Below are 25884 nucleotides of genomic sequence, written 5' to 3' on the forward strand. Positions count from 1 at the left end.
ACCGGCTACTTCTGTCCCGGGTCCTTTCGAGTCTGCGCGCGTTGAGCGCGCCCGCATCGGCAGCTCGGCGCAGAGCGCCAGAGCCGCGTGTCCAGGCGCCTCACGGGGTGAGAAAAGGTGGAAAGGGCGCTGCCTCCGACGTGAATTCAGGGCAACGAACACATCGGCGTGTTTCCATTTTCAGCCTTTATTATCTTCCCACGAATGACGACACGGCAGAGGGAAAGCGGGAAACATGAACATTAGGAGGTTTTTGTTTTTAGTGCCAAAATAAAACATTTCATAAGCTTAAGGAAGCATCTAAAGACAAGACAAAATAACACTTTTATTTCCACTCGCCCCAGTAAGGTATTACAGCAGAGTAGGCCCTGAAACCCTCTCAACTTGAGGAAGCGGCGAAGGACAGCAAAAGCATCGCATTGCGAAATCTTTTACAGGAAGTTACCCAAGAGACCAGCAGATTAAACCTCTGCCACCAGAATTACTCAAGTAACAGCAGAAATTAACAGAAATGGAGCAGGCGATTCATCTCCTTGAGAATTTGTAGCAAAGCTGATACAGGTAGAGTTTTAACTAAGGAGCAAAAGCATTTCCACAGTATTCATTCTCCTGCAGGAAAAGAAATAGGAACCACCATATACTCAGGGACGAAATCGCCAAGTTGTAAACCACACTCTGCAGAGCTGCCGAGTCAGTACCACGCTCAGCTCGTTCCCAAGACCAGGGATGAAAACAGAGAGGAAATGAAGACGTCTTAAGCCTGCACCCTTGGGCTCCAAATGAACCTTGACTGACAACACAAGTCATTGCTTGTCAACGGACCGAAGGGTGACGCCTTCCTGCACCCCAGGTTCTGCTCGCTCGGAACCCGGGCAGATGTCCACGCAAATGCATCAGCTACACCTGACACCTGATCGAACGTCAGAAGGAGTGTTGCTCTGTTTTTCAAAATGGTGTTGGGTATGGACTAAGAGTGTCACCTTGAACATGAAACACCCTTCCGTGGGCATCAGAGCTCCAGAGGCGAGTCCGCCCCTTCGGCGGGGGGTGGCTTTCCTGTATGCTTAACTGGTGCCAACCCGGGGGCTGCACACCCCAGGACTGGCCCCACAAGTGAAGTGAGCTGGTCCCCAGTTTGTTTCATGTGCTGCTGCCGTTCAGGGGTTGGATATGTGACACTCCACCTGTCCTTGTGCACACCACGTGACAAGTCCCAGGACTCTGGGGCCAGACGTGCTGCTCCGCCTAGTCGGGCACTCCCTACTGATGAATCACAGGACAGGGCACAGAAAACGCTCGTGGGCAGGGGCCGGGCGGCCGTCCACACCCGACGGCCAGCGCTTCCGCCTTCCGTGGGAGCGACTTCACTCCGGAAGCCCCCCTCAGCATTCTGTTTTCCCATGGTCAACGTGACAGGAATGATTTGTCTAGTAAAATCACAGTGAGAACACTCTAAGAGTTTGCTATTTAAGGAATGAAAATACTAGCCTGGTTCCATTTCATATAGAAGTTTTAGCATAAATAAAAAACTCTAGAGAAATATGCACTACAATATGAAATGTCCGTTCCTATACGAGAACACCGATTCCCTTTACTCTAAGCTCTTGTCCAGTCTCTTCCCAGAAGAGGCAGCAGATCAGGCCTCTCTCTTCTCCTTCCTGAGATGGTTAACCAAGGGCCAAGACAGTTCACGAGCGATAACACGTGAGCTCACAAGCCGCCTTCATGCCCTCCAGCTGAGACTGTAAGTAATTCTATTCCTCTGGCACATGCATAAGATTCAAGCTGATCGTTGCTAAACATACTTCTAACTTTCATAACCACAGACTCTTTATAAAGCATAACCTATTTCCCAACTGTCCCCTGGTTGCTACAGAGATGTGACTCCCATCCGTGGACTAACAAGTAAATAAGAGCAATCTACGCGGGATCCCGTCTAACCGCGTTCCGGGAACTTTCGGTGTGTGCTCTTCCTGATATGATAAACGACTGGATTGGACTCAGAATCCACATTGCTTCGCCTCTGCATGAGCACATAGCTCATCCTTAAATTCTGAGCGAATAGGAAACCCTGTCTGTACATCTTTGAAAAGTAAAATGTTAGAACAAATGAGCAAAGATCCACTGATTCCTTTTTAATCCTTGTGCCTGTCAAAGTAGCGAGTTCCACGTTAACTGTTACACTGGGAATTCTCAATTACAAAAACGTAGCTTACCTGCCAAACTATATCATAAATGTTATTTCCTCTCACAAAAACACACTCGCTGTCACTCTGTCACATGCTCTTAGAATGTTTTTACGAATTAATTTTCCTCATCAATTACATACCGATTTAAAACATTGTAAGTAGTGGCTTCTAAAGGCTCTTGAGTGTTTGTCCTTAGAACCGTTGAAAAGAAACGATCTTCACCTTCTTTGGGGGGAATAATTCGCTCTTTGAGTCCATTACGAAGCACGAAAGTGGCTGAGCACATTTTGTAGCTATGAAAGGCTAAAACAGACACGCGCCCTTGGTGGTGACTTTTCCTATTCGAGATATACAGTTCGGTAAACACTGAGTCACCAAAGATTTAAAAGTCATGTGATAGCAAGTCATCGCTCCGTCACCGAAGGTCAGTGTTAACACCCGCCAACCTGGGAACATTAAACCAGCTCTGTGGGCTGCGGCTGCTCCTCCCGCGTGTGTGGGCGGGACCTGTGGGGCACAGGACAGACTGCCATGCCTGTTGGAGGGGAAACCATATTGGTGATCAAAGGTTTTACCTTTGATGCTTATCAGATGGGACCTGAGCCGGCAAAGCTCCAGCACATGGTGGTGAGAACTTTTTAACTAAGCTACAGGGTTTAAGAGCTTCCCTTACCGCTTATCACTTAAACGTAAGCCAAAACATCTGTGCCTCCTTCCAGTGGGTGCTAACAGGGGTCACGGTGGCCTGTCCTAGGGTCCCTCCTCCCAGCGCCCTAAGCTAAGGTACCCGCAGAACCCCAGTCCGGCACCTGTCCACTGCACTCAGGGGCGCCAGTGAACCCCGAGCACATCCTGGGGACCCCCCCCCTGTACACCATGAATACGGCCTGGGTACCTAACCACCTAACACCCAGGCACGCTCTGAACACTCCACGGCCCGCCCCGCACCTTGGAGCATCATCTTTAGACCCCATTCCCTTCTCCCTCTGGTACCTGTCTCTTAACCCTAAGGTCACCTGTGTGCACCCCTCCACATCTTCCACCACGACCCCATGAATCGAAGCGAAGTGAAAAGGAACGCACGACAGGAAAGCGGACCTTAAGACAGCGCTGCAAAAAGTCTGGGGGCGCCAGCGGCAAGCTAACTGCAAAGCGTTTAAGCGACCCCGGCGGCCACGCCCAGCCCGCGACTCTCCCCCTCCCCTCCTCCACCTCCTCCGCCCCTTCCCAGTGGGGTCCTCAGCTCCGGGGCCTCCCCTGCCCCAGGGCCGCCCAAGGGAGCCGCCAAGCCGCCCCGGCCCGCGCTACGCGGCGCCCTCCTCGCCGCGCTCCGGCTTCTCGGGCAGGTTGAGCACGAAGGGGAAGAGCGCGCCCCGCACGTCCAAGGGGGCGCCCAGCGCCTCGGGCTCGAAGCCGCCGCCGGCGTCCGCGCCGGGCTCGCCGTCCCGCGGGGGCACGAAGCGCCAGGTGCCCGCGCGGCTCACGCAGCAGATGGCGCCGTCCAGCGCCGCGCAGCGGAAGGGCTGCAGGGTGGCGGGCGCGCCCGGGGGCCGCAGGTGCGAGGCGCAGCGGCTCCACTGCTTGGCCAGGCAGTGGTAGCGGAGCACGCTGACCCCGCCGACCTGCTCGGCCCCCGGGCCGTCGCCGCGGCCCCCGCACAGGTCGAAGCGGTAGATGAAGCCGTCCAGAGCCACCATGTCGGCCGAGCGCTCGCGGCTGCTGCTGCAGGGGCACTCCTGCCACTCGTCGCGCCGCGGGTCGTACTTGAGCAGGCGGTAGAAGAGCGAGCCGCCGGACACGTAGATCTCGCCGTTGCAGGCGGTGGCCTCGTGCGCCACGGCGAAGGCGCCGCGGGGCAGCGGGGCCACGGCGGCCCAGCGGTCGGCGCGCGGGTCGTAGCGCTCCACGCTGAGCAGGCACTCGCCGCCCAGGGCGTACAGGTGGCCGTCCAGGGCCAGCAGCTGCAGCTGCGAGCGCGCCTGGCGCAGCGGCCGCACGGCGCTCCAGCGGTCGGTGGCCGGGTTGTAGCAGAACACCCGGTCGGAGGGGCGAGCGCGGCCGTCGGGGCCCGCGGGCGCCATGCCGCCCGCCACGAAAACGTAGTTGTAGAGCACGCAGAGGCCGCAGCCCCGCGCCGGCGCGCCCTCCGGCAGCCGCGTCAGCTCGCGCCACTCGCCGGCCTCCGCCTGCCAGCAGTACACGGCGGCGTCGCCGTGGCCCTCGGCGTCCCCCGACGGGCTCTGCGGGCGGCTGCCCGTGCGCTCCGCGGCCGGCCCGAGCGCGGCGACCAGCAGGCGGGCCCGGCCCGCGCGCAGGCGGCGGCGCAGCAGCAGGTCGCGCTCGGCGCCAGACAGGCGCCCGAACACCGCGGGCTCGCGCAGCACCTCCAGGTAGTTGTCGCTCATGAAGCGGTAGGCGGCGTCGCGCAGCTCCGAGAGCCTCTGTCGCTTGGCCACGTTCAGCACCTCCAGGCAGTTGGCCAGGCTCAGCTGCGGGGCCACCGCGTCGGTGGCGCGCTGCACCGCGCAGGGCAGCTGCAGGCGGCGCGCGCCGGCCACCACCTCAGCCACGTTGTCCGGCCGCACGCCCGCCATGCGCCCGCTGTACGCGTAGGCCAGCAGCAGCCGCAGCGCCGCCCAGCCCACGCCGGTCACCCGCAGCACGTCCCGCGACGCGCGCGCGCGGAAGTAGTCGCTGCGCGCCGCCAGTACCGCCTTGTGCGCCCGCAGCCGGCGGCCGGACACCTCGATGACCAGGTCGGGCTCCCCGTGCGCGGGCCCGACGCCGGGGGCCACAGGCGCGGGGTCCCCGGGCTCCTCCGGCGACGCGGGTTCGTCCGGGAACGCGGGCTCCTCGGGGGACGCGGCGCCCGCGCTGCCGACCTCCCACTGTCTCTCTACCACCCGCGGGCTGCTGCGACAGGAGGCCGGCGAGGCCGCTGCGTCCTCCGCGGCGGAGGCGCGGGACTGCGGCGGGGAGTCGTCCCCGGAGCTGAAACACAGGGACGCGCTGAGGCTGCAGGGTGTCTGCGCCGGGGACGCGGCGCCCTCCCCCTCGGCCGCATCCGGCGGCTGCAGGCTGCCCTCTCCCGGAGCCTCGGGCGCGCCGCCCTGGCCCGCAGCCTGCGCACACGCTCCCTGCACAGAGGCGCCCCCGGGCTCGGGCCGGCAGCCCTGGTCGTCCCCCGGGTAGAGGACGCAGGAGGCCACCGGGGTCTCCATGGCAGCGCCGCCCCTCGCTGTCGCGCGCGCGCGCGCGCCCCCGGCTCAGCAGCCCACCATGACCTCGGGCTGCGCAAGGTCGAGGCTCCTCTGGGGCTTCCGGTGTCGCCCGCGGCTCGCTCGCCCGCCCTGCCTCCCTCGCCCTTCCCACTCTCCTCCCGCGAAAAGGGTGTGTCGGCTCCAGCTGCAGGACTCCTGAACCGTGAACCCGGCGGTGTCGCCCTCAGCTAGCCGCGAGCCCAGGTCTCCATGGCCTGGCCTGCACGCCGCCGGTGCGGCGGGGCTCCAGTCAACGCCCAGGACGCGCCCCTGCCCCTCTGTGGTTCCTTCCCTGAAGAACTGCGCGGTCAGGCACACCCGACAACCCGGGACGCGCGCCCCCTTTCCAAACCCGTCTTGACCACTTTACATTCGCTCACATTCCCGGGACCAGCAGATGGGAGGCAGGGGCGTCGAACTTCAGAACCCTGATTTTAACTCCGTTTTTTTTTTCAAAGATCCACCCTAGGAAGCTTTCTTTTTCTGTGACTCCCATTTGTCATTCGGGGTTATGAAAGGCCAGCTGGAGAGTATCTGCCTCGTGTCCTGGCGGCGGCAGCGGCCAGGATGCGCTGGGCCTGGGCCGTTCACCTGGGGGCGAGTCCGTAACTCACTCTCCAGGTGGCTGTTGGAAAAGGTCACCGTGCACATCACAAGGGCCTTCCTGGCTTATCGGCCCGGAGCCTTCCTCCGCGACTTCCTTTGTGGGACCGTCAGGTGCTTCCACGTCATCCCGCCATACTGTTCTTGTTCCTGTTTGTGGGAGAAAGAGAGGATGTTTGAATTTGCCTTTCCCAGGGTTATTTGTGTCAGCGGCTTCCCTCCTCAACTTGTAGGTCACAGAAGTCAGACTCGGTGGGAGGGGGGCTGTGGCTCGTCCTGCTGGGCCGTTGGGTGACGGGATGTGCGGAGTAATGGAGGGATTTTTAAAAGTGCCTCTCACGCTTCTCCCTGAGGTGAACTCAATTCAGGCAATGGGCCTTAAATACACCCGGCTTGACCGTGTGACGCGGCAGGATTTGGGCGTCAAAAGCAGTCAGGTATCAGCAGGTCACTTTTCAACCTGATGAAATGTCCCACGTGTGTAGTTAGGAGCTGTTCGTGCGGAGGCGTGGCTGGCCTGCGCTCTCACTGGTTTTGCTAACGAGGTGGCAGTTTCCCTGCCATCTCTCCCTGTCAGTTACCTGACGTTACAACGAACATTGGGAGACAGCAGCTGAGGACACTCCTGTGCAGGTGGCCTGAGCTGCTGCTCATCTTGGACTCAGTGTCTAGAAAACCGCAGAGAAGCAGCTGTCCAAAAAGTCCCCAGCAGCAAAAGGACAGCCAAAGGAAAAAAACCAACCAGAAATACCTGGAAGGCAGACGCGAGCACCTGCGCATGGGTTAGAAAATAATACAACGTCTCCTAAAGAGGCAAAACCTTCACGAGGGCTCCTTGGCCTGGGGCGGGGGTGGCAATCGCGTCCCAGCCCCGAGGAAGAGTCAGGAGAGAGCAAGAAACAGCCACACGGCTGGGGCTCACGGGCCGTCTGCAGATGAGACCAAATGACACGGACCCACCTCCCTCCACATCTGCTGGTTCTCTGCCCATCACACTTAATACCATTGCCCGATCGCTGTAAATGCTGAGTGTGTGCGTGTGCACACACGTGTGCATGTGTGTGCACGTGTTTATCTGCTTGCCCCGCTCTTCCGACTACTGTGTTACTACAAAGCCTTCCCTCTCTAAGTGTCTTAGATCGGAGATTCGAGACATCGAACTCCCTCTCTCCTCCCTCCCCCGGCCCCTCCTGCCCCCAACGCCCTTAACAGCTTTGTGACCTATGCATGACGTGCCACTCCAGAGGCACTGTCCTAGGATGCAGGAAGCACAGTGTGAAATGTCCAAAGCCCCTGAGCTGTGCCCCAGGCCCGAGGGTCGGGATGCTGAGCGTGGGGGACGCTGCTGTTGACTCAGCTGTGCCGGGCCACTGAGCTGTGACGCTCCCTCCACTCCCCTCCTGCTGGAAAGAACGCGGCCAGCAGCACGGAATGTGATGACTGACAGAACCGCGAGGCTGTTCTAGGAGGTCGCTCATGCTGCTCCAGGGTGCTCGTCAGTCAGCCGAGTCGTCCAAGGGAGTCAGGAGAAAGTTAGGGCGTCCCAACCCTTCTCAGCCCAAAACACACGCGACCCTTAACGTCCGGAATGAAGGCAGAGACCGGCTCTCTCATTTGGCTGATTCTTTTAGCATCTCTGTGCAATACACTAGACCTGGCCTCCGAAAACTGACTTAGTATTTTTTTGGGGGGAGGGCCTGGAAAAGTGTCCCAGAATTTCCAGTTCTTCCTTTGAAGTGGCCCTCGTTAGAATATGGAAGAGTGACCTTCAGGGAAGTCATCACAGACCTAAAGGAAAGGCAAGCAGTGGGACGCAGAAGCTCATGCCGGGAACTCTGGGCTTTAAAAGCCCCAGGGACTCGCCATAAAGGCAGAAGGAGCCCAGCTAAGGACGCGTTTTTGCACCCGCAGTGAAGCGGGAGCTCCAGCTCCACGATGAAACAGACCTAATGCGGTCGGTGGGACCCGGCCATGTCCCCACCTGCGTCTCTGCTGCCCCGGCCGGGACCAGCCGAGGCACAGCCACATGGCCTCGCTGAGGCCCACCCGTGAGCCTCTGCTCGCTGACACGAGTCCCTGCTCGCCGCCCAGGCAGCCAGGGCAATCCCACACGCACGAGTCTGCCCCTGTGACGTCAGGTGACGGTGCTGCTGAATGCCATGTGCTGAGGCCGCCGCAGAGGCCCTCCTCCACGGAACTACTGGACACTATGCCCCGCTCTGCAGAAGACAGTCAGACTCCGCAGGACAAGTCAGGTCCCTCAGCGGAGGGGCCGTGCCCTTTCATATGGCGTTAAAGAAGCCTGGTGTTAATAACTGTCCCCACCCCCCGGACAACTCATCACTGTGCTTAGAGCCCCTTTTGCTGTGACTGTCCCCTGGCACATGCGTGAGTCTGCTAAGACACTGTCACGCCTCTTAGGACCGGCACAGAGATCTGGGTCTCCTTGCCCACGGAGTGGCTGGCTCTGGAATCGGGACCCCACCAGAGGTTCCCAGAGGGCCCTGTGCGAGTGCCACCATGGTGACAGTGTGATAATGGACCCCCATGGCCCGGGCAGGTTGTCCTGAGGGACTGTCACCAAGTGTCACTCTGTCACACACAGATGATGGACGGAATCTGAGCACAGGGGTCTGAAGGACGCGTCAGGTGTCCTTAGGGGCCTCAGCGAGGCTGGGGGGTGCGCAGCACGCTTCCTCCTGACCTGTGCTCCGGACGTGTTCTAATGGGAACGCGTTTTATTTCCATATAATGTATATAGCGCTTCCCCCTGAGGAATATAAACCTCTTACTGACCCTAGAAATACCTAAACCGAAAATTTTAGTTTTTTCCATTATTTCAGTTAATGTGAAATTTAAAAAAAAAAAATAAGATTGTGTATGATTTCCTAATGTGGACATTATTTATGTATTTAATGTAGCTATTAGTTTATTTAAAATTAAATAGGCTTCATTATAATAAGACAGGTTGCTAAAAAGAATCTTCCTTTCAAATGATTATAATGAGCTTAAGTCGTTGAAGCCCGCTAAGGGCGTGAGAGCTGCGGACGCCTCTGCAGGGCGCGCTGCTTCTGCGGCGCTTCTCCGTGTCTCTCGAGTCGCGCGTCACGATTTCTCACACGCGGCTCCCGGCCACCGCCCGTGAGAGCAGAGTCCCTGGGAACAGCACCCGCGACCCTCCGGACACGGACACGCAAGGAGAGAGGCTGGGTGGGGCCGGGCCCGGGGTCGGCCCGCGGGGCGTCGCGGTCTCCCCGCCCCGGACCCGCGGGACCCGCCGCGGAGCGGCCCCGAAGTGGGCAGGGCGCCTGGCGAGGAGCGCAGCCTGTTGAATGACTCACTGAATAAGCGGATGTCCCTGCGTGGATGAGGTGACATTACTAGTCTACTCCACCAGACTAGTCTGTGCCCTTTAACCCACTGCTCTGAAGGGCGTCCCTAGCAGACCAGGGGACATGGAGCGTGACCCGGCCACGCCCGGTGGCGATGCGGCCGCGATGGCTAGCGTCTGCTGGGCCGGGCACTGTCCTCGTGTGTGTCACGTCACACACACATCTAACTTCACGAGCGGCCGTCCCGGGAGGCGGCGTGTCTCCCACCCCGTTTTACAGACCAGTGAGCGGTGACGCGACTGCATGTCGCCCATCAGCCTCAGGAGGAGCCGCGGCCCCTGACGCTCCTACCCTTACGCGCCCCGGCCCGGGAGCTGGCTCCGCCGCATCCATGCCCCGGGGGGCCGAGGCTCATGGGACAGCCCGACAGCTCGTCCGTGGCCCGGTGCAGCCTGTCCGCAGTCCTGGGGTCGGACGCTCCGCGGTCCCTAGGCAGGCGGAGGTGACGGGCGTGGCGCGCGCGACGGGCGCCCCAGCCCGGGGTCCGCCAGCTCCCGCTCAGCAGCCTCCGCGGAGGGACACGGGATGGCCGGTGAGTGTCCCCGCAGACCTCAACCGAAGGAAGCAGACTGACTGCGAACGTCTCTAAGAGCGTTCACGTGATGGCTCTTCTTGAAGTCCCGCTCCCCAGGCGGCTACCAGGGCGCCGAGCCATGTTCCCAGGGCACCTCCGCCCACGTCTCTCCACGCAGCCAAAACGCCTCTCCATCCGCCGCAGGGGCTCACACTGCTGCACGCGCTTAAGCTGGGCGTGTGTGCGTGTCAGCAGCCTCTGCCACGCGATCCCTGCTGCCCACAGCCGTCTGTCACCGCTCCAGCCACAGCTGCGCTCACCCCTGACCTCCAGCTGCTGCGGCAGCTTCTGCCTGAGCCTCCCCTGCCGCCCCGCTGCCCCCACCGCTGTGGCTGCTGTGCCCTGTGTCTGCACAGAAGTCTTATCTGAGCGCCACAGTGTCACTGCTTATAGGCAGGTGCCACCCCTCCAGCAGGACGTGAAATTCACGACAAGGAACACTGCCGTCATCACTGCGCCCTTAGCATGGAGACGGGTTCTGCCAGGCAGTCGGCAGACTTGGTCGATGAGCGAGTGTGTGAATGGATGTTAGTTGCGAAAAATTAAAAATCGGCCCTGAGAACACCCAGATTAAAACACCACACGTGAGCACGTTCTTAAACTACACAAAGCGACATACGTGGAACTGTGAGGAACCACGATGTCACTCACGGAACAAGTTCTTTCAAAAGGACCAGGTGCTCTCTGGGTGCTGGAGTACAAACAGGTTTCGCCATAGTCGATGTAACTGCCAGGTTTGCACATTTTCTAACATATGCTGCTTTTACACTCACAAAACGTGGATTTGAAATTATAGGATTCCCCCAGGCCTGGCCCAGCGGACACCTCACTGTCCCAGAGCACGATGCAGGAGAGCTCGGCCGCCGGGTCCCCTCGCTGCAGTGACAGATCAGCCTCAGGCTGAAGCAGAGAAAGGACCTGGCCCCAGCGGGTGATGAGCGGGAATCGGGGCGGGCTGGACTTTGGAGGAAGCGGCGAAGGCCGCCCAGAGCACCCAGCAGGGCCGCGGGAGGAGACTGAGCCAGCCCGCAGCCGGCCTGGGCCCGGGGTTCTGCTCCCCTCTCGCTTGCGCTGTGAGGGGGCGTCCTCCCCCGAAATGGCAGTGATTCTCACACACACGAGCGCCTACTTCCCGGGCTGCCGGGGCTGGGGCTGTTCGTGAAGAGCCCGCAGGGCACAGGGAACACGGCGGCTCTCGGTCACAGGAAGCCCCCATCAGGACAGAGCCTGGCCCCCACCGCGAAGGCAGGCGTGCTCCCTGGCACCTTCTCGGTCACCTCCGATGCCACCCTCAGGGGCCACGTTGAGGACGGGCTCCTGAGCCCATAGACAACACTCGACGCCCAGAGACACTGAGGTCCTCGTCTCAGAAGACCAAACGAAGCCAGCAACAGACCAAAACCAACTGCGGCCTTCTCGTCCTTCCTCGCCCCGTCAGGAGGGTGGCCCCGAAACAGCCAGGTACGCGTGAGGACGCGAACACCGAGCTTCCGACCTTATGCGGATGGCCCCCAGGGAGCTGTGCTGCTGGTTGCGTCTCTGCAGGCCCCGAGCACCGGCTGAGCACGGCCCGTGGTGAAGGCCCCCGATGTGGCTGCCGCGGCCTTTCCCCTTGGATGTGGGTTGGGAGTTAATGGCGGCAACGAGGTCAGGGCAACAGAAGACATTTCAGTCTCACAAAGATGCTGATCTGGGAAAACATCGCTCCACCTCGGACACGTCACGTAAGTCCGAGTGAAAACTCCGGGGAGGGTGTGACCTCCACGCAGGGCACAGGGACAGCACGTCCCCCGCAGCGTGTCCAGGGGCTGAAGTTCCGTGAAGAGGAGAAACTCGCTGGGCACACAAGTCGGCCCTGGAGCAGTGACACTGGGCGGTGACGCGTCTCTGCCAGGCCTGGGCCGCCGTCTCTCGGCCCAGATTCAGAGCGGCTTGGCCTCCTGTCCTGATGGGCGGTCACAGCCTGCCGGTGCTGAGCGGTGTGGACCCCGGGTCCCACGCACCTCGCTGAGGGAGCGGAGGCCACACAGAGGGCGGCCCTACTGTCGATGCTGGGGCTCCTCTCGCCCTGAAGCCAGAGTGTGGCAGTCAGCCCCTCCCTTTGGGAGCCTCAGGGGCGCAGCCCTGCCCCTCACAGCTCGGGAGCCCCTGGGAAGGGCTCTGGACGCTGCAGACCCTCTGTGGACACGAGGACACACTCTGGGTACCATGCAGAGCACGAGGCCGTGACGCTGTATCAGTCTGCTGCTACCAGTCACCTTAGGCCAACACGCGTGACCTCCTGGGAGCGGTGGGGGACGAGACCCCGTGCTGTGCTTTGTCACATGGCCCTCAGACGACGTGTCGGCTGCAGACAGGTCGGTCACCCCGTCAGAGCCCGGCCTCGTCCAGAACGTCCAGGGCTCAGCAGCTCAGACCGAAGCTGCTCCTCTGGACAAGGACACTTCCAGAGCACATGACCACCGCCCACAGTCGTGCAGTTTCTAGGGCTGCGTGAAAGGCTCGGACGTACCCCGGGGCTACGTAAGACCAGGCCGCAAACAGCATGCGCCGTTTAAAAGCAGAGAGAGGTTCGTGTCTGCGCACGCGCAGGGGAAAAAAAACGGAAAAAATGAGAAAAATACCAGAAAGTTTAAAAGACACGCTGATAGTGGGCTGATGGGTTCTTTTCCCATAATTTCTGGTCCCGTCAAATTGTTTACAACGTGTTACCTTTGGAGTCAGAAAGATTATACACGTGTTTATACACATTTACACACCCGGCCTCCGGCTGCCGCACCAGCTCCCGGCGGGGGCTCCTGCCCTGGGGATTTTGGATTTGCCAGCCCCCACACTGCACGAGGCAATTCTGTGGCATAAATCTCCCCCACCCCTTTGTGCATAAATACACCCCGCCTCTCGGACGGGCACAGGGCTCCGCCGGGGGGCGTCTGGGCAGGCAGCTCGCCGCTCTGGTGAACGGGTCTTCACATCCAGACCAACATGCCCAGGGCACTGCGCCCGAGGACCAGCACGCACGCACGGCCCATGCGCACCCGGTCAGATTTCAACCGTGAGCCCAGACTGACGCCACAACAGGGTGAGGCTCGGGGTCCCCGTGTGGGTGAGGGGACGTGACTCGGCGGGCAGCAGCAGGCTGGGCGCTGAGCGCACCACAGATGCCCCGCAGCCGTCTCCTTCCGCAGAGTCTGCTGATCAGGAGAGACGCCGCCCCTCCACTGGAGCCGGGGTGCACGCTGCCACCCACTGAATCCCGGCAGGCCTGTGGCTGCATGGAGAAAGTCACGTGATGTGACTTCTAAGACAAGTTAGCAAAGCCGTAGCCACGTCCACGGGGCTGGATTTTCCCGGGGCACGGTCTTTGGTAACCAGGGTAGACAGGGAAGAAGTCTGGCTACACTGAAGCTGCCACTCCAGGCAGCACAGGGGACCACAGGGGGACAGAGGGGTCCCGGCAAGCTGTGTGAATCTGCCCAGCCTGCAGACGAGCGTGCAGGAGACTCGGCTCAGGCCTGGTTCAGAGCCACAGGGAAGAGCTGCTCCCCCAAGGCCTGCTCAGGCTGCAGACCTGGAGGCAAAATAAATGTTACTACTTCAGCCACTGTGTCAGTCCGCTCAGGCTGCTGCAGCCGCATTACCACCTGCCGGGCGGCTTATAAACAAGCCGTTTCTGTCTCGCAGCTCTGGAGGCTGGAAGTCCCCATCGGAGAGTCGGCAGAGCTGGTGTCTGGTAAGGTTTTTCTTCCTGGTTCACAGACGGTGTCTCCTCCCCGCATCCTCACGTGGTGGAGGGGGAGGGGGGCTGCTGGGCCCTTTATAAGGATGCTGATCCCATTCCCGAGGGCTGCACACCTGACCTACTCAGCTCCCCCAGGCCCGTTACAGCGATGACGGCGACGGCCCCACTGAGTGCGGGTTCGGCTGCTGAGCAATCGTGCCGTGTGCAACGAGGACCTTGCTGCCGCGTTCAGAGCTGTGCACTGCCCCCTGTGGCCACGGGGAGCTCATGGCAGTGCAACATAACAGCATTTGTAAATGCCACCGTGACTCCTGATCGAGGGGACAGGAGTGACGTTCGAAACCCCTCGGGAGGCTTCTGCGGCAGTGACAGTAGGAGACGATGGTGGCGTGGACCGAGTGGCAGACTCGGCGTGTGCACGCTCAGAGGCCCCCACGACACGGTTTTCCGCTGTCTCTGTCCGCGATTACACAGGAATTGACGCGACCCCAGTTTGCTGCCTTTCCTCATGTTAGGATCCCAGCTGGCAGGGCTGCAGAGAGGGTCTGTTGTACCCCCAGTTCCTAGGGGTACAACACCTGACTGCCCCTGACCCGTGGCGGTCATTCAATAAATATTTGTAAAGGAAATTAATTTTTAATCCACCCAACATTGCACAAGACGTGCAAGAGCTTCGGTTTCTAAGGCACTGTTTATTTCGACATCCTTTCCAGCAGGAACTGGGTTGCTGGCCAATGTAAGCTCGAAGTTTTTACTTTATTCCAAAACTTACCACTCATTCTCAGTGATTTTGTAAACAAGTGCTGGGCTATGATTTTAGCATAATTACAATAATTTCAAGAGAAAAATCTAAATCGAGGCCACGATGGAGACGATAATTCTTTGAACTCCAGAGGAGGGCCGATGTCCGCGTCACCAGAGGAAGATGTGCTTCTAAAATGCCTGCCTCAGGCACTGCAGCCACCGCTACCCGCCTCCCGGCCACCAGATGTCAGAGACTCGGCGGCATTGCAGCTGCCTGAGAAATCCCAGCGTCACTGAAGCCGCTGTCACTGAGCGGTTTGTGCCGTTGGCGTTTAGAGGACAACGTGGAGCCAGACGGAGGCGGTCGCGGCGTGGGGAGCCCCTGCTCTTTGGTGCACAGAGACACCAAATATGCACTTTAAGCTAAAAAGGGGCCCCGCGCTTTCCACTTCCCACGGCCAGGGCAGCCTCTTGTATTGGGGTGGGGGGGAAGGGGGGGCAGGAATCGGAAGCCATGGGGCTGTCTGCAAAGACGAAGCAATGGCCTCACCCCACATTTCCGGATTCTTCCATTCTCCCAGTGCCAGGCAGAGGACGCTGCAGGTCAAGGCAGGGCTGTCCCTATGTGAACGGGACGCCGGTGAGGCAGGACTCGCACACAGAGTCACGCCACAGCAGACCGTCTTTAGTCCTGGTCCAAGGCAGACGACATTCAGCTTCTTCCTCCTGCCAAGCCCAGGACCGCCTCAAACACTGGAGCAAACTCTTTTAACTGTTGTTCATTCTGTGCGCCCTCAGAAGGGCCTTGCGATTCCCACCGAAAGCTCAAAGGACTTTTTGTCTCACTGAAGTCTTTGCTTAGCTGCCAACATCAGGGGGCGCGGGAATTCCAATTACCATGAACCTGCAGACCCTGGCAGTCCCTGGCTGTCCCTGGCGGTCCCCGGCAGTCCCTGGTGCAAAGCGGATGGCAGTGGAAGTTGCTGCTGGGCTTCCGGCCAGAGACAGTATTCGAACAGGACGCCACTGCGCGGGAGGGAAGGCCAAGGGCAACGCCGCCCCGTCAGGGTTCCTAGTCAGGGTTCCTAATTAGAGGCCGAGGGGCTGCTGCTTGATGAGAGGTGGAGGCGGCGGCCTGAGAACGGGGGACAGGGTGACCTCCACTCCCTCCGGGTCTCTGCGTGCGGTAGTGGGTTGGGCAGAAACAGAGCCTCTCCTCGCCAGGAGAGGGAGGGGCATGGAGGAGACCGCTCCCCGAGAACCTGGGAGGTCCTGGAATTTTAAAAATCCTTCCTTCCTTAATGTTCTAGGAGCGGTCAGCCTGGGCGAGGGACCGCAGGGGAAGCCCCGCCCAGACCCGCGCCCGGGAGGCGGGGCCCAGCACCCCGAAGGCAGCAGGGGAGGGTGCAGGATGGTTGCTGGAGAAATGAACTTAGACTCCGCCCCAGAACCTTGAAGTCGCTGCCGCAGGACCAGCCAGTCGCAAGCAGGCTCTGTTTCAAAGCTGCTCCTTCCCGCACCCCCGCCCCGACCCGCCGTGGTGTCAGGCACGTGCGCACAAGCGCCACGGCAGCGGCGGCCGGGCTTCTGCTCCTCCGCGGGCCAGAGGCTCAGTGAAAACAAAGCGTTGGGTTTGCGGGAGCCCAGACCCCGCGGGAGCCCCGAGCAATCCGGCACCGCAGCGGCAGGCCCGGGGGCCGGCGGTATCGGGGACCGGGGGCGGAAGACCAAGGAGCTGCCAGCGGGCACGGAGCTCGGCCCCCGCACAAACTCCAGCACGTTCCCCCGGTCCCCCGGACCCCGGTTCCCCGGTCCCAGATCCTGACTCCTCCCAGCACCGTTTCCTGTGACCCCTCGAGATGAAGGCCCCAGAGTCAGCCTGGCCCTGCCACGTCCGTCTGCCTGCGGCTTGGAACCAAGCGGGCTAGAGCGCCGGGCCGGGCCAGCCGCTAGTTAGGAGGGGATGGCCGATGCCATCAGCCGCAAACGTGGCCACGGCGCCCGGGCCGCCTCCCCAGGGACGCTCTGCCGGGGGCCCGGGTCGGCTCCTCCCTGGTCGGGGCTGGGCGCAGACACGCAATCGGCGGCGGGACTGGCTGGTGGCCGCGGAGCTCCGGGGCAGCCCGAGGTTGTGTCCTAAGCGGTCATCATCGGAGCTAAGTGGGGGTTCGTCGTGCCCCCTCGCACGCCCCGCGGGCTGGCTGTCCCTGGCTTCCCGCACGAACCACGGGAGGGTCCCTGCGAGTCGGCCCCCACCTCCACGCGGGCGGCTGGGTGGGAGGTGCGCCCCCCACACCGCCCCATCGCCTCATCACCCCATCGCCTCATCACCCCATCGCCCCATCCTGATCGGCGCCCATCCCCACACCCCACCCTCACCGCCCATTCTGATCGGCGCCCCATCCCCCACCCCACCCCTTCGGTTCCCCTCCTCCTCCGCCCCCGTTAGCCGGTCCTCGTCCTCCGTCTCCGCGGGCAGACGCCGCGGCCTTCCCCCTCCGGGCCCACCCCTAATCCCTACCTCGCCTCTCTGCGCCTCGCCCTCCACCCCGGCGCCCACCCGATCCCGGGACGCGGGTCCTCCCGGTGGTCTCCAGCGCGCGTGCGCACGGGCCTCCCGGCACCTGTGCGAGTGCCCGGGGCGGGGCGGCCGCCGTCAGCGCACCTGTGCGAGCGCCCGCGAGGCCCCGGCATCTCCGCGCGCCTGGGAGCGCGCCCGCGATGTTCCGGGCGACCAGGCCCCGCCTGGCGGGCGCCCCCTGCCCCCGACCCCCGGGAAGCGCGCTCCCCGCCCGCCCGGGGAGGGCAGCGGGCCCCGCACTCACCGCATCCGTGGAGGCCCAGCCGCGGGGAGGAGCGCGAGGCGGCGCGGCGGGGCGGGGGCGCAGGGGGCGGCTCCGTGCTGAAGCGCGCCGGCGCGGCGGGGTCGGTGTACGCGGGGAGGGGGCGTCCAGCCCGCGCCCTGCGCTCGCTGAGCCCACCGCAAGGCAGCCGAGTCCCCGCGAAATGGGGCTCAAGGCGTAGAGCGCGCTCGCTGGGGCGCGTCACCTGTGCACACGACGGCCCTTTGGGAGGGGCGCGCGCTGCGAGCCGCCCCCGCTCCCCTCGTGGGTACAGCTGTGAGCCCCCCCACCCCAACCCCCGCCGAGAAGCGGAGGGCTGCCTGGCCAAGCCCCATCCGCTGCGAACGCGGCTCAATGGAATTTCGTGCTTATGGCGTTTTGACCCTTCGTGAGGATGCACTGTTGACATATTCGGGAGTTAAAATCTACGGCCTACATCGTTCTAGAGTCCAGAGCATAAAGAAAAATGTTCACAACTGGAGTGGACGAGACGTTGCAACTCGTTCTTGTTTTCGTGGCTTCCACACTCCGGCACTTCTGCCCGCCGGGCGACCAAGGGTGCTCCAAACTCCGAATGTCCAGCAACAGGGAGGGGCGAGCTCCCCAAAGACCTCCAGGGGGCCCAGGACTTTCTCCTCCGGCTGAGCTGCTGCTTACCCTGCACACAGCTGCTTCCTGCGGGGTCGGCCCGAGTTGAGGCTGGAGCCCTCATGCCGAATGAGGGTTTTCAGATCGGAACAAAGCAATGCTGGTTATTAGGCTTCCAGGGCGCAGCAGCCTGAGCCTTGGGGCCTTTTTCCTTTTCTTAAATTTCGCTTTCAACGGTCTGCACGTTGCATATGTGTTATGAGCCCTTCAGATGTCAGTACCAGCGCTCGTGCCCTGAGGCAGGGGTCCCCAGTCCCCAGGCTGCCAGCTGGTACTGTCCATGGCCCCTTAGGAGCCCCGCCGCTCGGCAGGGGAGCGGCCAGCCAGCGCCACAGCTGCTCCCCAGCGCCAGCATCACGGCCTCAGCTCCACCTCGGACCGTCAGGCCATACATAGATTCTCGTAGGAGCACTGGTTGGTCCCTGGTGCCACAAAGGTTGGGGACCACTGCCCTGAGGTCATCCTTGGAAGACATTTCAACCAGTTGCCAAGTAGATCATCAGGTTTGGATTTAAGGAAGCTGAGACATGATGTGTGTGTACATACACACATTTTAAAAAATTATCAGTTAACTCTAGCAGAAATGGACCTTTTGGAGTCTGAAAGGCTTCCCATCATGCTGCATGTTTATTTGGTTCAATCTACTCCCCAAATATTGTGACATCTCCTGGGACCTTTTCAGTACCTCTCGGTTTCCCTTCTCCAGAACCTGCCTGTGACTAGTCGCCCACTGGCACCGACTTAGAGGGGTCTGGAGCGGGGTCCAAATTTATTCCCCAGATTCCTCCTCCAGCCGCGGTTCTTTCAGCCTCTGCAGGCGAGCGAGCCTCCCATGGCCACTCACTGTCGCTAGGCATGGGTGCTGCTGCCACTCTGACCTGCATTCTCCCCCCTCCACATGCCCGGCACATCCGGGAGTGTGTCACGTGTGCCTTTGCTTCCCCCTGGGCCTACAGCGCTTGGCATCCACGAGGTTCTCAGTAAAGATTTACTGACGGAATGAAGCATAAATGGGCTTACGGGAACCCCTACACGGCGTGGTGGATAAGGCGTGTGGGGATCCCCTCTGTTCTCACACGAGCCGCCATTTTTAAAGTGCACGGTGGCCCCGCACGGTCAGTGGGCACGGCAAGGACCGTTCTGTGCACGGAGTTCATACAAAGCGCGGGCAGCGGCTCCGCCCATCCTGATATTGAACCTGGGGATGTCAAGGGCCGGGGGGTGGGGAGACTCGTCCTAAGTATTAAATGGCGCCTATTCGGAGAGTGATAATATTTTACCACTTTAATTTCCCAGTGCTTGGGAAGCTCCTCATCATGCCTGGGAGCCTTGGGGATGTCCACAAACATAGGACCGAGCAAACCTGCGCCCGGAAGTACGACAAAGCTCAGGACTGTCCCGGCTGAGGGTGCCCCCTCCCCGAATGTTAGAAGCCAAGGACCCAAGTCCCTGGCCGCGGGACCCTGACCACATTTGGACACTGTAAGGAGCAGCGGGCAGAGCCAGCTTCAGAGGTCGACAGTCGGGGTCTCAAACACCAGTGTCACCATGTGCAAGTCTGCGGGTTCAGGGGGTTCAGGACAAGGCAACCCCTCTGTGCTCCGCCACCCTCGTCCATCAGATAGGACACGGTGGTCGCTCCCCGTGGGCCGGACCTGAGAGGGTGCGCGCCCCGCACTCAGGGCGGTGGACGCCCCCGGGGGGCACGGCTCCTGCGACCCATCTGAGCCCGTCACTGCCCCCTCTGTGACAGGCAGCAGGTACCCTTCACCTCTGCGGGTCTGGCTCCCTGCGGTCCCCCAGGCCTTGGGTGCGGGAGACAGGAGGGGGTCAGTCCCAGCCTCGTGTGAACCTGTTAGGACGCTGGCTCCTGTCTTCCTGCGGATGCTGACGCCAGCGCCAGACGATCTCCTCGAAGCTTTGATAGCCCTTACAGTTCAGGCGCTCGCTCGCCTTCCAGAAAAAGCAGTTGAATTCCAGTAGCTGTCAGGAATCGATCCAAACGCTACAAAGTACTCCGAGTTTCTTGGCATGAAAAATTAATTAGAATATCTGTGTTGGCGCCGAAGGAATATTCAGGGTTTCGTGGAAAAGTCCTGCCCCCAAAGCCTCCTCCCGACGCTCTGCGGCCCCGCGCCGCCGGCTCTGGGGACTCTGGCGCCCTCGCACCCTCAGTCGGCCGCCTCGTGGGCGTCGCGAAGCTCCTCCTCGTGTCTGAGGCGTCCCAGTGCCCCAGACCCTCACGCTCGGAAACGGGGTGCTCCCATGTGCTCCGAAAGCTGGTCGATGTCTGTGGACCGCGTGCCTTGGGGTCGCTGCAGATACCACGGCCAGGCCCTACTCCCGGTAATGCCCGGCGGGCCTGACCCGAGTACCAGCGCGAAGACCCGCAGGTCCAGCTGAGAGCCCGGGCCAGCGCGGGCGCAGAAGCCGCAGGGAGGGGCGGGGGCAGCGCGCCTGGTGCCCAGTGTGGTCTGTCCCTCCCGCGGCTGGCCGGCTGCAGCCCCGGTGCCTGCGGGCAAACACAGGGTCACTCACTAGTGGCATTAAGTTCACTAGCGATGATCCTGATAAACCTTCTTTTGGAAAAGAAATAAAAATTTAAGTTTTAAAAATTATTTGCAAGGTACGTGTTCGTCACATTAGAGAAAGCTACCTGCAGCTAGCTGTGGTTTCCCATAAACCTATACGGTGTATCTGTTCGTAAGCGTCGGACGCGAACTCCTGCTGCCCCTCGGGAGCACGGAGGAGCGACCTGCAGGGCTTGGGTGGTGGCTCCGCTGACACGCAGCACACCAGGCCCCGCCTCCCGGAGTCCCAGACCTGTCTGTACCAAGGCGCAACAGACAGAGTCCCAGGCCGCAGTGACGTGGCCGCAAGCTGAGGGCGCCAAGGATGCTGAGAGCAGCAAGGGCCGGAGCGGGGGCACGGCCTTGCCAACACCTGATCTCGTTCCTGCGGCTCTCGGGGACAAGCGGGGGGCCAGGAAGACGCCCCCGGAGTCCCTGACCTTGGACTGGGCGGGAGCTCTGTACGTGAGACCCCACCTCTCCTGGCATGGGGCCGCTCCTGTTTCCGTGCCCCCCGAGGTGTGCAGGCCAGCCCCAGGAGCAGGAGGAAGGGCCCAGCTGCGGGCGGGTGGCCGTGCGCCCATGGGCCACCTCCTCTTGGCCCCCGCCGAGTCCGGTCCTCTGAGCGGGCAGGAAGGGAAGGCCGAGTGGGGTGGGGCTCCCCCTGCCTTTCCGGCTCCAGCTGGCTTCTGTGCTCCCAGTCACCAGGCCACCTGTCCTGAGAGGATTCTGTTTCTTGCTGTGTCCCCCACACCCAGGTAAAGAGGTGATGGCGTACAGCTCCATCAGAGGCTTTGCCACCTTTTCCTGCCACTCCGAGGTGACAGTGCCACCGACTCGAGCCTGTTCCTCCAGTAAGCCTCCCATAATCGTGGACACGTGTGTGCCCGTCCCTTCTAGCAAGCCCCGGAGGGGAGCCTGTGTGACAGAGTTAACACACCGAGGAGGTGGCCTGAGGTCCTCGGTTCACAAGTCCACTGCTGGGTGTGTGTGTGGGGGGCACACTGCCCCTTCACCCAGCTCTGGAGGATGTCTGGGTCATTTTTCCTGTCACAGGCCTCTCCTTCACCCTGGAGGCCTTTAATGCCAACAGCAGCGTGAAACGGGGGATTAGAAATTGTCCCACCTCCCGAGACCCACCCGGCGCAGCGGCTCAGCTGCTCCGTGCTCCGCTTAGTCCCAGGAAAACAAGTGACGTCTTTTAACCTACAGAACTGTACGAGCTCCCTGTGGCTGCCGTGACAGACCGCTGTCAAACTGGTGGCTTGAGGCAGCAGGAATCAGTGCCTCACGGTCCGGAGGTCAGGAAGCCGACGTGGTTCCCACTGCACTGAAACCGCGAAGCTGGCGGCTGTTCCTGGGGAGTCCGGAGCAGGGCCCCTGCCCCCTCCTCCGCTCCCGACGCCTCCCGCCCCTCCGCTGCCGGACCCCTCCGGCCTCGATGCCAGCACAGAGGGCCGCGGGACCCTGCTCCGCGCTCTCTCCCTCACACGCACGCACGTGCACACACACGTGCACACATGCACACACACGCGCGCACGTGCACACACACACGTGCACACACAATGCATGCGCACGCACACACGGAGATGCCTTCTCTCTCTCACTCTGGCTTCTGTGTCCGTCGTCACACATCCTGTCTGGCTCAGACCCTGTCACCATCCTAAGGATCCTTGTGGGGACACTGGGCCCACCCGGATAATCCAGAGTCATCTTCTCAAGATCCTTCATTAAGTCGCATCCACAGTGTCCTGTTTGCCACACAAGGTCACAGTCACAGTGAGAGGCAGGATGAGGCCATCTTGGGGGCGTCACTCAGCCCCCAGGAAGCTACTGGGCGGGCGCCTGTCCGGCGCGGGGCAGCAGCAGCAGGCGGGGTGGCAGTGGCCCCATCTGCTCCCTTGTGCCTCCAACACCCGCACAGGGCCGGGCCCACGGCCGGCAGGAAACACATGTTCATCAGAAGAATCAAAAACACCTAAGGGAGGAAGGAACTTGGGGCGGGGGAGTGACCGTGGAGTCGGGTGTCCGTGTGGTTCAGCCAGAGGCCTCGCTGGGAACGGCTGCCACGCACGGAGCGCGACCATACGCCCCACATGCCGGTGCCAGACGGAGCCCCCCCCCCACTGTCCTGTTTCTACCCCGCCTCCCCCCAGGAAGTTCCCACCCGCCGTGTTGACGCGTGAGGCTGAGGCTGCAGCTGACAGTCACTGGACCCGAGTCTCGCGGGGCGGCCGGCAGGCGGGCTGCGGCCCCAGTCACGTCCGCTGGTCCACAGAAGCGCCACCGCAGGCCCGAAACAGGATGCGTCTGCGCTCAAAGTGGCACCGCGGCACTGCGCCGACAGGGATGTGGGCCGGAGCCGGGGCGTCCGAGAACCGGCAGGACCGCGTCCACGCCCGCGAGGAGCCGAGCCGCGGGGCTCCCCCGGAGTGCAGGGAACAGGCCGAGCCCGCGCTCAGAACCCCTGGCCGGCACCGGCCTCAGCCCGGCGGACACGGGCCTCCTGCGGGCTGCGTGCCTAGGACTCAGCGGCCTTCCCACACTGGGCGCGGTGGTCTCACCGCTCACCCGTCCTGCTCCCACCGAAGGCAGTGACAACCAGATGTCTGCAGACGGGGCACAGGTCCCCTGGGGTGGGGGGAACTGGCCAAGATCCACCCAGCTAAACACAGGATACGACCCCATATGTAGCACAAAGATAAAAAGGCCATCATTTTTGACGAGCAGAAGAAAGTGCTTACCCAGTAGAGCGGCTTCTGTCTGCGTGCCCACGCCGGCCTCTCCTACGTGCAAGGCCTTCTTGGTGCATCTCGGTCCTCGTCCCTGTCCCCTCACTTCTCAGGTGGCCCCGCTGTGCGGGCACACATGGTGACAGAGCTGGCAGAAGAGCCGGTGGGGACTAGCAGAGGCACAGGCTTCCTGTCTCCCATCAGCCTAGGCTCCCGCGCCCCTCCGCGCACCCCCCGTGCCGGCTGCCTCCGCTCGTGGGACACGGGGCGGCGTCCCGGAACAGTGGCAGTGCCCGTTGGTCCCGTCACAGAAGGCGCCGAGACCCCGCTCGGCTGCAGAGCACAGGGACCCGCTGAACCATCGCTGACAGAAGCCCTCTGGGTCCTCAGCACAGGCGGCCACTGCCCACCGCCTGGTCGCTGCACTCGGTGGCCACCGTCGTGGACCTTGCACTACAGAAGGGTCCTGGGAGGCTCGAAACGCTGGTGTCCGCGAGCAGCTCTGTGTGGTTTTGTTCCCGGCCCTTTGCTTGCTTCGTGCCCCGGCCCCGCTCCAGACCACACGGTTACGCAACCCTGGCCGAGCTGCCAGCTGCCAGCGGAGGGTCTGTGTCTTACCTCCCTTCTTCCCTGTGACCCCAACCACGTCCTAATTCCGGCAAATTCTGCTAACATGTGGGCTGACTCCAAATCCTCCTGTGGCAGTCACGAACACTCAGTGTCCCTAACAACTGTGATTCACCAGCCGCCACCTGCCTCAGGGCCCCCCTGGGGACATGTGGCCCAGGTCCCAGCGTCTGCCACTCCCTGGCAGTCAGCTCAGGCACGACTCCTGAACTGAGCCCGGCACTGTCCTATGAGAAAGAGGGACTGAGAGCAGCCACAGATGGACACTGTCGTCCTGGAAACCCACGCAGATGCTTCTGTGCTGTGCCACACGGCAGGCCTGGGGAGGGGCCGCTGCTCAGACAGAGCCTGACCCGGAGCCCGCACCGGGTTGGGGGGACTGTCGGCAGCCGGAGTACCTAGGATGGACATAGCGCTGCCCCCAGCCCTCCTGACACTGTCCCCAGCCCCCCTGATGCTGCCATCGTGAAGTAGCCAGGGCGAGAGCCCTCACTTTAACAGTGAGAAAAACAACGTGAACACATTTCCTATCCTGGCTCTGCCACTTTCTAAGTTGGCACCTGGACATTGCACATTCTTATCAGCAGGGAGCAGAAGAGGCAGCCGAGTCAGGCCTGGAGGGCGAGGGAGGCACGGTGGACCCGCCCCTGGCACCCAGGGCAGGTTCAGCCCAGCAGAGGCTACAGACACTCGCCCGGGCCTCCAGCCCGGCAAGAACCTGCTTTTCGAGGGTTAATTCTCTCCGAGCTCTTTGGAGAGCGTCCCAGGCAGCAAACCGAAGCCAGGCCCAGGCCAAGGCCCTGCCAGCAGCCGCTGCTCTTTCCACCTGAATAAACATTGCTCTTCCTGCTCCTGGCAGGGAGCGAGTGTGCGCGTACATGCCTGTGTGCGTGTGGGATTGCATGTGCATGCGTGTGCACACGTGTGCATGTGCGTGTGCGTGCGCACTGTGTGTCTGTGTGCACGTGAGTGCCTGCGTGCATGTGGGGGTGTGTGCACTCGTGTACACGTGTGCATGTGTGCATGTGGGTGTGTGCATGTGTGCCTGTGTGCATCTGTGTGTACACGTGAGCTTATGTATATGTGAGTGCCTGTGTGCACATGTGTGCCTGTGTGTGTCTGTGTGCACATGCATGTGTACTCATGTGCATGTGAGTCCCTGTGTGCATGTGCACACGTGTGCCTCTGTGCGTGTCTGCACATGTGCATGCCTGTGTGAGATGTGCACGTATTCGTGTGCATGTGCGTGCCTTGTGTGCATGCCTTTGTGCATGTGTGTGTACACGTGAGCTTATGTGTGTGCGAGTGCCTGTGTGTGTGCCTGTGTGCGTCCGTGTGTGCATGCATGTGTAATCACATGCATGTGAGTGCCTGTGTGCACGTGCACACGTGTGCGCGGTGTCATGTGAGTGTGCGTGTGCACACGTGGCTGTGAGTGTGGAGAGGCGGGCAGGCTGTGAAGCGCGGGCTGAGTAGGAGCCGGGCTGCGCCGAGCGTGGGCGGCACTTACTCTCCAGCAGCCGGCAGCTCCCAGAAGTGCTCGGAACACTGCGATCGGCCCCCCTTTTCCCTTAACACACGCTCTGTTCTTTAAAAAGACGGGGAGTGGTGTGGCTCTGCCCTCGCACACTGCTCCCCGGAGGGAACCCCAGCTCTGACGTCTGCCGGGGCGCGTGTGCTGACAGCGTTGCTTCTGGTGCTTCTGAGCCCCCTGTTTGTTAAAAACCCAGTTTTCTTAAGCACTTTCATTCGCGTAAACTCTGGAGGCCACTGACCCCTGTGAGGTCGCCAGGGCTTACATGACGCCCCTGATGCAGGTGAAGAAGCTGCAGCCGTGAATCGCCCTCCTTCCCCAGGGTCCACGACGCTCGTGGAGAATCTGATTTACTAACAAATCAATTTACAGAAAAAGATCTTCAAGACGTGATTCAGAAAATCAAACGCCTACGTTTGCAAAGCTCCC

At 61.5% G+C, this 25884-nt stretch overlaps 1 protein-coding gene across 3 annotated transcripts; it reads right to left on the minus strand.

The window, feature by feature from the left end:
* Window positions 1-169: 169 nt before the first annotated feature.
* On the minus strand, window positions 170-24093 carry KBTBD11 (kelch repeat and BTB domain containing 11). 3 transcript variants are annotated; one of them, XM_039877297.1, is made up of 2 exons: window positions 23307-24093; window positions 170-6202 (listed from the first exon to the last, which is right to left on the minus strand). In XM_039877297.1, the coding sequence occupies exon 2, from the start codon at window positions 5408-5410 to the stop codon at window positions 3494-3496; it is 1917 nt and encodes a 638-aa protein (XP_039733231.1). In that variant the 5' UTR covers window positions 5411-6202; window positions 23307-24093; the 3' UTR covers window positions 170-3493. The 3 variants fall into 3 exon arrangements, with proteins under 3 accessions (XP_039733231.1, XP_039733233.1, XP_039733232.1); XM_039877299.1 differs by lacking the exon at window positions 23307-24093 and adding an exon at window positions 17023-17354; XM_039877298.1 differs by lacking the exon at window positions 23307-24093 and adding an exon at window positions 6634-7147.
* Between the last annotated feature and the right edge of the window lie 1791 nt (window positions 24094-25884).

Source organism: Pteropus medius, unplaced genomic scaffold (genome assembly GCF_902729225.1).
Source record: "Pteropus medius unplaced genomic scaffold, Ma_sr-lr_union100, whole genome shotgun sequence".
Classification (NCBI taxonomy): Eukaryota; Metazoa; Chordata; class Mammalia; order Chiroptera; family Pteropodidae; genus Pteropus; species Pteropus medius.

Excerpts from the sequence above, each read along its gene's own strand:
- KBTBD11 (XM_039877297.1), bottom strand. The coding sequence starts at position 5,410 with ATGGAGACCCCGGTGGCCTCCTGCGTCCTCTACCCGGGGGACGACCAG.